At 39.1% G+C, this 15,300-nt stretch overlaps 1 protein-coding gene across 1 annotated transcript in view; it reads right to left on the reverse strand.

Moving 5' to 3' along the window:
* LOC134616143 (macrophage mannose receptor 1-like) overlaps positions 1–13,105 on the reverse strand; it is a 35,698-nt gene extending 22,593 nt beyond the window's left edge. The window contains exons 1-11 of the mRNA XM_065469521.1: positions 12,944–13,105; positions 12,117–12,135; positions 10,755–11,111; positions 10,345–10,515; positions 10,100–10,255; positions 9,760–9,882; positions 9,159–9,296; positions 8,881–9,063; positions 4,817–4,971; positions 1,562–1,675; positions 795–910 (exon numbers count right to left, since the gene is read on the reverse strand). Of these exons, the coding sequence (XP_065325593.1) occupies positions 795–910; positions 1,562–1,675; positions 4,817–4,971; positions 8,881–9,063; positions 9,159–9,296; positions 9,760–9,882; positions 10,100–10,255; positions 10,345–10,515; positions 10,755–11,111; positions 12,117–12,135; positions 12,944–13,105 (1,694 nt within the window). The remainder of the gene's footprint in view (positions 1–794; positions 911–1,561; positions 1,676–4,816; positions 4,972–8,880; positions 9,064–9,158; positions 9,297–9,759; positions 9,883–10,099; positions 10,256–10,344; positions 10,516–10,754; positions 11,112–12,116; positions 12,136–12,943) is intronic.
* Positions 13,106–15,300: the final 2,195 nt, after the last annotated feature.

Here is a 15,300-nt window from a genome sequence, read left to right on the forward strand (position 1 = left end):
TCATTACGTTACCATCACCATATGTTACTGTTTGTATGATGTTCCTTTTCTGAAATGTTGTTAGTTTTCTTCCAGATGTACTGGGAATCAAAACTTCCAAAAACCTCAGCTTCTGTTTCATCAGTCTAGTATTTTCCCAAAGTATTTTGGATCATTAAGACGAGCCTTTGTGTTCATTTTGGTCAGTAGTGGTTTTCTTCTTGAACTCTCTCATGGGTGCCATTTTTGCCCAAACTCTTACTTATTTTTGAATCATGAACACTGACCTAACTGAGGCGAGTGAGGAGTGCAGTCCTTTAATGTTGTTCTGGGTTCGTTTTTAACCTCCTGGATGAGTCACTGATGTGCTTTTGGAGTAATTTTGGTTGGCTTCTGGGAAGATTCACCACTGTTCCGTGTTTTTGTCATTTGTGAATAATGGCTCTCACTGTGGTTCTGTGGAGTTCAACAGCTTTAGAAATGGCTTTATAACCTTTTCCTTTACCAGACTGACAGATGTCAGTGACTTTATTTCTCAGGTGTTTCTTTAGGTTGTGGCATGATGTGTTGCTTTTTGAGATCTTTTAGCCTGCTTCACTTTGTCAGACAAGTTCTATGTAAGTGATTTCTTGATTCAACAGATCTGCCAGTAATCAGTATCAGTGAAACTGAACACAACTTTACAAAAAATGTGGTTAATCACAGTTAATTTGTGATTTAACATGAGAATTCAGAAGGGGGCAAACACTTTTTACACCACTGTGTATTACCTTTTTGAATGGTAAAAATTTTAGGAATCATAAAAACTTTTTTACCCAGTTGAAATATCAGCTAAGTAAGATTTTGAGCTCTTGCAGTCATCATTGGCTTCATGAAACGTCTTTGTCGCAGTCCCTGCAAAGTAGCAGTAGGATCCATGTCTTTTCCAACCCTGCATTGCAGAGAAACAACAGTTGGAAAATTATTTAAGCTTGGTGTTATATGCTGTCTTTGTGTACATATCTTTTTGTGGCAGCAAGAAGAAAAACCCCATATGCCCACTTTGATTACTTCAAAGTCAAAGTGAACTTTATTGTCATGTCTGGTATATACAGTACAGTATATAGAGAGACGAGACAACGAGGCTCCAGTTACATTCAGTGCAAAAGACAAACAATAAATATAAGAGTACACTTTAAGACTAAGGTAAAAGGATCAATAACAATTTAAAATTTACAATTTACAGTTTGATAATACTTTGTATTGTATGAGATTGCTTACTCCACGAGATTTTTTTCCTAAAAATGCAATCACTAAATAAGGTGCTAATTTAATCAGGAGAATCTGCCTGCTTTTTTTTTTTTTTTTTAAATTGTATTTTTCTTCTAAACAGCATCTAAATACAATGTTTGATTAGGTATCATATCCTATGTGTATGCTGTTTTCCCAGCTATTTCTTGGACCATAGGCACAAAGTAGCTTTAGACATCGTACCATTTGAAATATACAACAGCCTTTACAAATCAAACAGATTACAGGATGTGTGCATTCAGACCAACCAGATGCAGACATTCTTTGGAAAATATAGGAACTGTTCACATACAGTTTTGCAGCCTGCGTTCAGCTCCACTTCATCTCCAGAGGGTTCAGAGTCACTTGTCTTCATGCAGATAAAGCCATGTTTCTCTTCACACACACGGTCAGCCCAGTTTCCATTCTGCAAGAATGGAAAGAACAAAATTTATGTGGAAACTGAAATTAACAAGAGATAGACAGGCGATGGTGCATATCATAAAACAAAAGCCTCATACTCTTTCATATGTCCAGGCTGGATTTTTATTTTTATTGTATTTGTTTTGTTTGTTTGAAAAATCATGTGAATGCGATAATTCAAACAGGAAGTAACGTAGGACTTGTTACGACCCCCTCTGCTAGGCGTCAGGGGAGGAGTAACATACACACGCCCCGAACACGAAACTGAGTAAAGAAAGGTTTTAATTTCAAACTTTGAACAGAAAACCGACAGGGCTGTTCAACAGACCCCTGGGCAAACAATTACTATATAAAGACAAAAGAAAAGACAAGAGTAAAAGCTAAAGGTTAACTAAGGCAAGCTGGCGGCACACAAAATAAAAGCTAAGAGTAAACTAAGGCGAGCCAGCGTCACAATATTCCACTCACTGCCAGCTAGCAGCTCAAAGCTCTAATCAGGCTAAGTTCAAACATGCATCAAGGTTTGACAAAGTTCAGCAATATGAACAAGTTCAACAAAGATTGACGAGGGAGGCACGAAGGGCAAACTGCAGGTTCAGTCCTAAGCAGCAGCCACTGAGGGAAGGACCTCTGGCCTTTTGTAGTCCCCGGTAAATGCAGGCAGCCGTGTCATTGGTCCATCGTGTTCAAGGCTCCTGCAGCAGCCAATGGTGTGAGTGGTCTGGCACACTCTGATCTGCATGAAGTTGAGGCGGGCATAGATCCGGGGCCAGCCAATCCCCCGTGAGTCCTGGAACACTGTGATTTCCATGGAGGAAGGCGGGGCCACCTGAGGCCAGAGGCCGTAACACCCCTCCCCTTAAAATACCAACTATGTTGGGCAGAAGCAGACATTAGAGTGAACAAAAAACAAAGAACAAACACAGCAAAACATATTTACAACCGAGACAGACCATCAGCTAAAACATTTTCAGACCCCTTTTTGTGGTGAATACTCAAGTTATATTCCTGCAACAACAGCGCCCAGCGCACAAGGCGCTGGTTATGATTAAACATGCGAGCAAGGAACACGAGTGGGTTGTGGTCGGTGTACACAACAAGAGGTAGCATGCTGGACCCCAGGTATACGTGAAAGTGCTGAAGAGCCAACAACAAAGCCAAGGTCTCCTTTTCAATGGTGGAGTAGTTTAACTGATTTTTATTGAACTTGCGGGAAAAGTAACAAACGGGGTGGTCCAAACCCTGCAAGTCTTCTTGCTGCTCTAAAGACAGATGCTCGAGCAGACTCGGCAACGCTTTCAGCATTTCTGAGTTAGACAGACGGGGTCTAGAACAGGTGGGATAACTTAGTTTTAAACCATCAACCTCGTCCACCCCTCCTTCCTCTAGGTGGCTTGAGGCTACAATAGGAGCACAGAACCCAGCAGGCTCTGGTGTTGACCGAGGATGGTATAATTTCAACATGTTTATGTGGCAGACGCGTGATTTGCGTCTGCGGTCGGGAGTGCAAATTACATAGTCAGTCTCCCCTCTCTTTTCACAGACTTTAAAGGGGCCGCTATACCTAGCAGACAAGGCTGAGCCTGGAACAGGCAAGAGCACAAGAACCTGGTCACCCACCTGAAAGGTTCTTTTAACAGAAGCCTTATAATGGCGTTTCATCTTTCCCTGTGAAACGGCAAGGTGCTGTTTAGCCAGAGCGTTGGCTTGGTTCAAACGCTTACGGAAGTGTTTTACATACCTGCTTACATTTACTTTGGAAACCCCATGTGGGCTCAAAAACGCCTCTTTCAGAGCTTTGAGCTATGGCCAAATACCAGCTCAAGGACAGGACTCACAAATTCATACCGTAGTTTCATCTACTAGTAGGCTGAGCAGTAGCACTGGCAGCCGCCAGTGAGTGCTAAATCTTCTTTTTGCTGTGAAACTGATTTAATTTGCCTTCCTAGCAATCATACAAGAAGGTTTCCTTATTTATGTTTATTATGTTGAAACAATACTGGAGCATTCTCACACTGTTAGAATATAGTGGAAAAAAGGGCTTCATAGAAGTGACTTAAAGACAGGCCCCAGAGTCAAGGTGTGCAGCAAAGGTTTTTAAATTTCCTTTGGCTAATATGTATTGTTGGGGAGTAACGGAATACATGTACTGCCATTACGTATTTAAAATACAAAATATGAGTAACTGTATTCCGTTACAGTTACCATTTAAAAAGGTGGTATTTAGAATACAGTTACTTTGTTGAAATAAATGGAATACACGTATTTTCCTGTTTCATATTGTGGCGGGTCAGGACTGTTTGGGTTTTGTTTGACAGCTATGTTCTGTTGTTCCGGCAGGGTTACAGTTGCCATGGTTACAGGGTGACGCGCTCTCTCTCTGCTACTGTGTGTTTCCTGGGTGAGAGAGCGCCTTTTTGTTGTTGTTGTTGTGCTAAGCTAATAGGCAGAATGCTACAGGCATAGCCCTAAAGAATGTAGCCTCATGGGCAGTGTAGTCCGTGCTGCACGGAGAATGGACTGCCATACCCGTTATGTGTCTGTGAAGGTGAGGAGGGAGAAAAAGGAGAGTGGAAAAGTACGAGCTGTCATCGAGCAGAAACGGGAGCTGGAAGCATGTAAATATAATAATAACCACTGCAGCCAAGAAGAGTGATTGACGAGCCCAGTTGTAAGTACGCTATCAAGACTCGACTGTACACTGTGTTCGTGTTTTCCTCCGAAACAATAAGTTCCGTTGGAGCAGCCTTTCAACGCCTATCTCTGTCTCTCGCAAGCAAAGTTGACCCAGACAACAAAGTAAAACTATTTTTCGGCTACGAGCCCGACACGGAACCCGACGTATTAGCCAGAGGTCCCTTTACCTCCAGTAATAGTAATAAATCACACAGCAATAGTACATTCATGTAGTTGTAAAAAGCATGATAATATATTAAGTAATCCAAAGTATTCAGAATACGTTACAAAATACATTTTGGGGCATGTATTCTGTAATCTGTAGTGGAATACATTTTAAAAGTAACCTTCCCAACACTGCTAATATGTGTTTACTGTATGTTGTGAAGTAAGGTGTGATACATAGGTTTAGAGGAAAAAGCTGATGTGTCATAATCATCAATAATCACTCCCACATTGTGCACCTTACCTTCCCTCTGATCAGAACACAGTCTTCTTGTTCAGAGGTGACAGTTGGTTCCCTAGAGTCCCAGCTAGTGTAACTCACAGGAGAATGATCACTCCAGACAAACAGCCTCTCTCTCTTCCTGTCATTTAGTCCAATCCAGAGTTCATCAGTGGATGCTGCAGACAGAAAATAACATTAATTTGTTGTATAATCTTCTTGATATAATCTTCTTGATACATTTGCTACTCTTTAGATGTTACTTTTGCATGTAAGTTTTAGACTGTTGCTAATTGCTGTCTGCCAGAATTGCTGGACTAAACAAACATTATCATATGTGAGATGTGCAGCAATACAGGGATCAGAAAACAACAGGAAGTTACTGAATGCTTATGAAGAGATAAACATAATGACCTGCCAAAATTAGTCGATTCCAAAAACTAACAACTGACAAATGGTCATTATTATAAACAGGGTTCGTACGGGTGCTTGAAATCCTTGAAAATGCTTGAATCTTAATGTTGTCTTTTCAAGGTTTGAAAGTGCTTGAATTTCAGATGTGGTGCTTAAAAGTGCTTGAAAATGTAACTGTATTTCATTCACAACAAATAACTATCTGATTGAATAGTTTTCTTATCAGATAGAGAAATAAAATGAGTCGCAAAATGTAAAAGCAAAATTTCCCCGCCTGGGCTGCCTTGCATCTGTGTCAACGTGTGACCCCGCCCCTCCCTCGGCCAGTCGGGGATGAGTGCGCTAACATACCTGTAGGTTGATGTTTTAATGAGTGTTGATGGAAAACGACAATGGCGGAGTTTGCGCTCTCCAGTCGCGTGATAGGTGAGTCCTTGTAAATAATTTTCCAGTACGCATACGTTACACATGCTATTTTTTAAATTATAATTATTATTATTATTATTTTGCTAGCTATCAAACTCGCTGGAGAAATGATTGAAATGCACTGAGTGTGATGCAGTATGGCAGCGCTATTATGGAATATGCTGTGAACTTAGCTAACATTACTTAGCAGTAATATAAGTTACTTTGCTCAAGTGAAAGCTTTAAACATTAGCCGATACATAACTAGCCAACTTAAGGCTTTCTGATTAACCCTCTGGGGTCGACGGACCCAGAGTCTCCATTTCAACTTGGGTCGAACGTGCGGACTTCAAGCTATATACCAGTTTTTAAATTGTGTTGATAGGCCACGTAAAACCGATGTTTTTTGAATAAAACAGTGGCGTTTACTCCGGGAAGAAACGGTCTAAACCGCGTTTTCTATGGAGAGCGATAGCAAACACGCTTTGCTTGTGAGTAAAAAAAGAAAAGGAAAAAACACTTCTTCCCTATTGGTGGAAAAATGTACCATGTCGACCAATCAAAAAATGATATGGCAACATGTGCAATTTGGTCGTTTGGGAGGAGGGGGAAGTTTTAGGAGTGACCGGCGAAAGAGAGAGAGAGAGTTTTGATACGTGAGAGTTTTGTGACGTTTGCCGTGTTTGGAGTTTCAAGTTAGTGTGTTGTCTTGTGTAGTTAGTGTGTAGTTTTTGTTTTGTGTGTCAGTTCTACTAGTGAATGTCACAGTTGCTGCAAAAAAGCCACCAAAGGCAAATTGCAGTGTAAACGCTTTCCCCACATGGAAAACAGGGTGACACACCTGCTGTCAGACCTGCAGGATTTATCCCTGTGCTGTTCTCATCTGTGTTATAGTGGACACAAACTATTTTTTGGAATTGCATAAATAATTTGTGTGTCTTCTTATATGACGCAGAGCACCTGATTGTTCTGTAAATAGTTTTAAATGGTTATATAAAAAACGTCTGAGCCTTGGCTGCATTTTTAGGTAAATAGTACCATATAACTTTGTTGTTTGCAAAACTTGTGCATATTTTTTAAAAATTTACAATTTGTATTTGCATTTCAAGTTATGAAAATGATTCCTTAAACATGCTTGTGGTTTTTACAGTCAAAAATATCACTTTCTACTCGTATTTTAAATTATGTCTGAATTTAGATAAATTGTGCTGACACATTATGTCAAAATGAGTAAATAACAGAGTGGCAAGATAAACAGTTTTTAAAGGTGAAATATAGAGGCCAAATCAAAAGTAGTCAAAAACGGCCAGTTATACCCTGGACCCCAGAGGGTTAAAGGCTAAAAGCAAAGTTGTCATCAAGTACTGTTTATATTTGTGTGCATTGCTGCAGCTTTTTTAAGTATTAACTTGGTGCCTTTGGGTGAAATAATGGTAATATGAGGGACCGATCCATATGGTCACAAAGAATAGCCACTTGTTTCTGTGCTACCAAAGTTCCCCAGCTTTCATTCAAAATGTGTTTATCGTCAGCACCTACACATTAAACTACTTAAACATTATAAATGGCTTCAAGCTCACACTGAGACCTGTGGGGCACTATCAGCCACTGAGACAGTACACACATTTATATGTGTATTTGTATAGGAATATTTCATACTTTAAGGGTGCTTGTTTATTTAAGGCAGATATACAAAATACATTGGAATTGTACATAATAATATCACAGATGATAAATTCAATAGATTTTAAGTAGATGCTTGTGCATTCTTAAAGTCCTATATGTTGAATTGAACTATGTGATCTGTTCAAGCCTCTCCCAGTCAGTGCTGTTCTCCATGCCTGTCTGACTGTACATGATGTTATTAGCACAAACACTTTAAAGGTGATCATTTAGGACTTCAGCAATAATACAGACAGCAATGTAGTTAGCAATAAACCAGTTTTATTGGGAATTAACTTAAAAAAAACAAACAACAAACACATATCTGTCACCTATTTTTTGTCACACAGGAAAGAAGCATCAATATCTGATGAAAAGACTTATTTATTTATTTATTTTTTGTTTTTCAACAGGAGAAGAATATCTAACAAGTTGATTTGTTCACATTTTCACATCTTAATTTTTAAGTGAAATGTGCATTTTGAGTTTATACACTATGTATAGTGCAAAAGGACCGTTTCCTTTTGCAGTATTTTTGTGTGGTGCGTTTTTCTATGTCTTAACAAAAGGGGAGCAAAGGTGTCTTTTCACATGGTCTTACTGAGGTATTGCGAATTGAAACATGCATTCTTTTTTTTTTTTTGGCGGGGGGTGGGGGTGGGGTGCTGGAAAAGCTCGAAAAGGGACCTTGAAGGTGCTTAAAAAGTGCTTGAATTTGACCCTGAAAAAGGCGTATGAACCCTGTATAAAGAGGAAGTCTGCCTGTTGGCTGAGAAATGACTATTGCCTGTTGTCAGAGAACTGGATTTCTTAAGTTGGAGGACAGTTGTACATTGAAACTACAGCAGTAGACCCCTTTTCCAGGAAAAGATGGCTCACATTCTTAATAAGTGTGTAGCTATAAGATGTTCATTAATATCTGGGTTTGGTATGTCTTTAACTTTTGAGTGTGATTTTCAACCCAACTTAGAGATTTGCAGAATTAAAATGGTAAATGGTAAATGGCCTGTATTTGTATAGCGCTTTACTAGTCCCTAAGGACCCCAAAGCGCTTTACACATCCAGTCATCCACCCATTCACGCACACATTCACACACACACACCAATTAAGGAGAGACAACTTCTTGTGACTTAAACACAAGATGAAAACTTCCTGGAACTTTAGCAATAACTTCTGCTATCCTCGTGTTGGTGTTGTTTCTGGGTCAACATAACAGTATTGTTCCAGGACTAAAATTGCAACTGACCAATCACATTGTTATGATGTCATAGCTTTGCAACTTGCAAAAGAAAAGGGAGGGGTTAGGATTAGAGTTGGGTGTCAGTATGTGATCGTGGTCTGGGTGATGGCGTTAGGGTTAGGATTTGGTGTGTGGTGTGATGATGTTTCCACATCGCAACACTATGACAGCACTGCAATGTGATTGATAACTTGCAATGTTGAACCTGGACAAACATTTCTTTTTTGATCCAGGAACATACCAACACAATCATATTAGATCATGTTTCAAAAATATTTAATTTAGTCACCAGAAAGGGCAGATGTGGGGAAACTACCAGCAAGAAAAGATTATGTTAAAGGAATACAAATGTTTTTATTGTCATACCATATCCAAGTTGAGAGATGATGAAGCTTTGGTCCTCCACATTACGAATGCTTACTAGGTCTCCTCCTTCTTTACGGCAAGCTTTCTGAGCATCAGACCATTTTTTTGTTTCATTACGATAAAGGTAAAAGCAGTGGCCATTGTAGGGGATCCAGGGTGCTGTACAGAATCCGCTCTCGGCAGCTATGAAGCATAAGAAGAACAAAAGAAGTAGATGAAAGAAATAGACTCAATCAAGTTGTTTAAAGAGAAGGGTAGAGAAGGGATTTTTTCTATACCTTCAGTAGGTGCAGCCAAAGGTCCTTCACTGTAGCAGATGTATCCCAGTTTCTTGTTGCATTTTGAACTTTGCCAAGAGTACTGAACAGCGCCATCAATAATTCCACACTTATGTCCTGGATTAGAAACTGGATGTCCTAAAGTACAGTGATGGTAAATGATACTTGTCACTTATGAGATGAGACTCGGCAACTTTCCATTCACACGATTCTCAAGATATTTAGAAGCACGGTGTGTATTGTGTATAAGCATTTTAGTTTTAGTGGAAATGACGTAGAAGCCTATGATTTCTACCCAAGAGTGACAAGGCTATGTGACATACAAGCCCACCGCAATAATTTAGCGGTGGTTGAAATTTCTGACCAACAGCAAATTCTCTGATTATTGCTATATCAGCAGTGTGACTGGCACACCCATGTGGAAGAAATTTATAAGAAATAGGGAAAAAAATTCTTTACTTGCTGACAGATAACATTTCTTATATAAAGAAAACAGATGGCAAACATGATCAAGATGAACTGCTGAGATAATTTAACAATAGTAATATAAATTATCATCAGAATGGTAACACAAGCTCCTGAAACTTGAAAGAAAACTTACCTGAGTCCCAATTCAGATATGCATAAGGATTCCCATTAGACCACTTCCACACATAATCTAAATCCTGGAAGATCAGTCCAACCCAGAGCTTGTACTCCTGTCCCCTATTTGCCCCTAATAGTGCTGTCAGTAGAGTTTAACAGAGAAAAGAGACAGAGAAAACAAAAAGTTACCAAGTGTAATACTCAAAACATAATCATCAGCTGGAGCTGTGTCTACAGTCTACAGACCACAACAACCTTAATGTTTCAAGTTTTAGTTATTTGTCAAACTCTCTCAGCTTAAATGAATCATTTGGTTTTCAATAGATTCAATGTACTGTGGAGATTTGTCACCTTACCTGAAATAAACGCCTGCTCGTGAGGATTGCTGATACTGAGCAGGGAGGCACTCTGCTGTTTGCAGCTGGCGTCAGCCTGATCCCAGGTCAGCGCTGACTGTGTGTTGAGCTGATAAGATGCTCCTGTTGTGGGGTCTTTGTTCCAGGTTTCTTTGGCTGTGACATAAAAACAGTCAAAGTCGGGTTCTGCTTATACAGTAGATTATTATTCTGAAAACCTGTATTAGAATTTATTGTGTACTTACAGTTAGTTGGGCAATAACCCCAGAGTTCATGATCATATTTGGTTTCAACCGCACACCATTTACGATTCCCTGCATCGTCAAATGCAGTGCACTCCGAGTACCAATTGCTTTTGTAGTAGAAAGGAAACATGCACGGCCTTCCAGCTGCATTTCCTTCAATGGTGTAAAGTTCTGAAGGACCAAAATAAGGAAAACGTGTAAGAAAAGAACAAAGAATAGCTTGAATAGCTTAAGCAAAGCGATACTTTTATAATTTATCAACATCTTGTAATCATTTGACACACTATCTTTGCATTACAACTATTTTGGAACTAAATATGAAAATCTACACATTTATTTCATCGCTACTATTATTTCCATAAAAGTAATTGTGAATCACTTTACAATGTATTTTTATTCATTTCACTTACCTGTATATGTTCTTGTGCAAGCACCGCTGGAAGTCCCAGAAATTGTAAGATGACTACTGGGTCCGACTTTATTTGAGAGCACGGCCGAGTTATCAGCAGTGAGGTCAATGTAAAGTTCTTGGCCTTTGAGAGCGATCACAGTTTCATTCTTGCATTCCCACTTTTGGAGCTCACTGGTTTCATCACAGTCATAGAGGTTTACTTCACTGCCCACAGTTTTCCCCTGAACACCCAGGCACTTGTTCTTATACTGAACCAAAAGTCGATCCCCAGATGTCCAGCGCATGGAAAAACAGAAGTTATTTAATTTTACCAAACAAAAACCAGTGCCCCTGTTAATTAGTTGAAATTGGGAATCTGTAGAGAAAAAATATTGAAAAACAGTACTGTTAGTGATGTAAAAAACAAAGAATAAGTTATAGAGGATTATAGAGAAATAGAGGGCATAATCTTACATATAGTACAGACAGGTTTGACATTAATTATGCTCTGTAAAAGAGTAAAAAAACTAAAATTAATAGTTGGACTACTGTACCATTTGAAGCCAAACAGAAAAATGTTTGGATGAGAAGCACAAACGCTGTAAAAGTTATCCTCATTGTTAGTATTCCCATTCCTATGTCATATATCATATGAGCTACTTGCACAGGACTGAAACATAAGGTGCAAATGATTGTCGACCATGACTCTTTATATCATCCTGTCTTGCCTCATCATGATGGGTGATGTTGCACAAGAAAAGGGAGGGGAAAGTTATTGTGAATTTTGCACAACTGAGGACAACTGAGCAAACAGTGTAGATAAATAACCTTGAAACTCTTTGGTTGAAATAGTAAAAGTAAAAATAAAAGTTAAAACTTATAAATAAATGTAAGTGAGCTCTCTAACCATGATAGATACAAACTCACTCACTAAGTCCCTAACTCACTAACAAATTTCCCACGTGTGGGACTAACAAAAGGTAATCTTATCTTAACTCAACATAAAGTTGTGGTGTACAGTATTTTCCCCAAAAAACACTTACAATAGAAATACAGAATAGTTTGTCAAGTCGTCATCGGGGTAGATATCAACATGAAGCTAGGATAGGTTTTTGTCATCAGAATCAGAAATACTTTATTAATCCCGGAGTGCTTCATCAGTTGTTTTAGAAAGATGCAGGAACTCAAATTGTGATTTAAGCACAGCCAAACATGATTCGTAGCAGTGACTGATAACTGCAAGCATTGGGTAATAATTGAAAAAAATTTGGCTTTCATTTTGCTGACCATCACATTATGTTGCAATGCAAAATTGTGCAATTATTTAAAAGGTTATAACACTAAATAATGTAAGTGCCAGTGTCCTCTACAACTAACTCACAGCCCAGCAGAAAAGCTTCCTGTTGTGAATAGGAACATTGTCAGGAAAGCGGAAGGACATAAAATTCTCAGTAAACAGTACAAAACTTTCTCAGTTTATATCTGCATATTACTTCCTTATTGGGTTTAGAATTTGTAGTTTCAGATTTCAAACAACAGTGCAGATCACCACAAGCTGTGATTTGTACTCCCACAAACTCTTTATCAGTGATGCTTGTAAGTTTAACGAAGTTAGCAAATACTTGCTCAAAAAAACGGTTTCAACAGTTAATACTCTGATAAAGAAAAGACTTTTAGCTAGTTTTATGTTCCCATGTAGAACCAATACATGTTTCATCGAATCTCTGCATCAGAGGTGGCAAGGCTAAAGTTAGCATGTCCCATTGAGCTCCAGTAGTGACAAAAGCAGGATATTTAGCAAGCTGTAATTTTTACTCCCAAGTTTCAAAACAACATCTCTGTTTTTCTGTTGTAATAAACACAATTGTGTATAAATGTCAAGAGTATTAAGATGGCTGATAATACACTCAAAAAAGATAAAAACAGTTTTAATAGAGTACTAAAATAAACATGTACAAATAGATACTTGACATATGAAATTCTTTATCTACAAATAGCGTTTGACGCGTAAGTAAGTGAAAACTGTCTGGATTTAGACTTTCAATTAGATCTATACCGACTTGCCTATGCCATGCTGTCATGCTACCTCCCTGGCGAAGGCGTCGGGGTAGGCGCAGTGGTCGGCTGTTTAAACTAAAGCTCTCTTTGGTGCACCATCCCACTACCGTCAAAGGAATACATAGATTATTTCCTGGAGGTTTTTTGCACCGACGTTTCCTGGACCCTGTGGATTCCTGCCTTATCCCCGTGGTCTGCCAGGATGACGCGCCGCTCCTTCGTGACCCCTGTCCTCCTCGGCCCAACGTGCGCCGGGCGAACCTCTGCAATCTGAGGCTGCTGTGTTGGGCTCCCTATGCTGCTGAGGCTCATACCTCATCCCCGGCTCCTAGGATTGGGCTGGTAAATGCCAGATCGATGGTGAACAAATCTTTTATTCTGAATGAGTTATTCACCTCCTGGAAACTGGACTTCATGTGTGTCACGGAGACTTGGCTTAACACTGGTGCACTCAAAAAAAGGAATGAGGTGGATTGTTCAGTGTATATTAATTATTTATTTTCATTTTACTTAAAATATGTTTTTGTTAAGTTAAAATATGTTTTTCTAATCAAGTCTAGGTAATTGTGTCTATTATTGTCTGTACAGAATACTAATGTGTTACTTGATGGCATAACATTTAAGTTAATTAGGATCGATATACTTCGTATATCCACAAGGTGGCAGTAATGCAAAAACAGTTAATAAAACCGCGAAGAACAACAAGGTTTCACGGCTTGGGCCTGCTCGTGCGCAAGACTTCAAATTTAATTTAAAAACGTTTTTGGCGGCGAGCTGCTATTTCGTTTTTGAGAGGTAAGACCACTTTTTTCTTTGACTGTGTTGTGTAGTATCTACATGTTGAGCATGGTTATATTTTGCGTTTGTGTTATGTGACATGTTATGTAGTTTGCGTGCGCCTGTGCTACATTAGTTTTACTGGGTCCTGGATAAGTTAGATATGTCTGCTTTCATCTTGCCAAGCCCTGCCATCGTAACACGGGAACCGTGAGACCACTGGACAGTTGGTGTGTATAGGTATACATCGTGTGCAAGAATTTTGGTAACAGATGAAGTATGCCCCTCATAGAGCAAACCTGGGCTTAAGATGAAATATAATATTACAAGGGATGAAATTTAGTGTGCCTGTTTATCTCAGGCTATTGCAAACAACTATATTAACTGCTGTTGTGACATTTAAAATCCAAAAAGTCGAGGGCGAAAGCCACCGTGACACCATTGTTATGCGCTGTCAGTAATCTGTATTATGTAAAAATGGTCTGTAAATACAGCATGTTTCCTAGTGGAGTTATACATATCAACATAGTTATAAATTACATTTTGTTAAATCACACACTTAAGTTTTTTTTAATGAAATTATTCACAACATATGAGTGGGCAGACAATGGAGGTCAACAGACCTGGTGATAATTGTTTCTATAGAAAGTTAGCACATGGTAGTGTCAGTCTCTTGCTTTTTTTCTGAGTAGTATTTTATGTAGTTGTAATTCAATCAATAATTTGCTTCTTGAAATTAAGTAATGAATTTCTTGTTTTACTTTCTAAATTTCAGATCCTGGCTTTTACCTGCTCCCTCCTATACTGATGTGCTGTATGTGGTACTGCTGAGCTTGTATGTGGTATGTGAACTGTTATACTTTTCAAAAGAAAACTGTTTTATAAGTTAAGTTTTCTTTACTGACCCATCCCATGCCCGTTATTTCTTCTCCAGATCTGAACCAGTGTAAAGGTTGCAGTTCAAGGGCCTGAGGTATGTAATTCCTTTCAGATCAGCTGTGATCAATAGTTTTTGGATCTTGATAAATAACAATAAAAGCTGTAATGGCTCCATTAGCATTTTGTGTAAATGTTTGTGTGAAATTATAGCTTTGATGAGGTCTTTCTATATTATTTTTAGTTGTGAAGTATGTATATGTGTCATGGTCCTGGGCCACGTTGGCCCAGTATTCTTAGTTTTCATGTGTTTTTGTACTTTTGTTCTTTCATTATGCCATGGTTCCTAGGTTCTGCCAAAATGTTCCTTATTTGATTACCCCCTGTGTGCCCTTCTGTGTATCTGTGAGCCCTCGTCTCTCCTTGTGTTTTATTCCATGTTTTCCCCAGCCCGTTATGTCTGTGCTCTCTCTCCTCCTGTCTGAACCTCTGTACTTCCTGTTTTACTTTGTCAGTCTCCCGTCAGTGTTGCGTTTACTCCTGCCTCGTCTTGTTATGATTATCAGTGTCACCTGTGTTCCTCGTGTGCTCCCACTCCCCTCGTTAACCCTCTGTGTATTTAGGTCTGCGTCTCCCTCAGTTCTGGGTCGCGTTCTCCCTCTTGGCTGTGTTTTCCCTATGTGTCTCTAGTTATCCATGTCCCAGTTTAGATTTGTTATATTTTTCGTGCTAGCCTGCAATAAAGCAGTGTTTTGAGTTCACTTTTGGTCTTGGTGAGTTTTGCGTTTGGGTCCTTCTCCTGCCTCCACACAGCCGGTTCATGACAATATGTGTACTAGGGCTGCCACAAACGA

Source organism: Pelmatolapia mariae, linkage group LG18 (genome assembly GCF_036321145.2).
Source record: "Pelmatolapia mariae isolate MD_Pm_ZW linkage group LG18, Pm_UMD_F_2, whole genome shotgun sequence".
Classification (NCBI taxonomy): domain Eukaryota; kingdom Metazoa; phylum Chordata; class Actinopteri; order Cichliformes; family Cichlidae; genus Pelmatolapia; species Pelmatolapia mariae.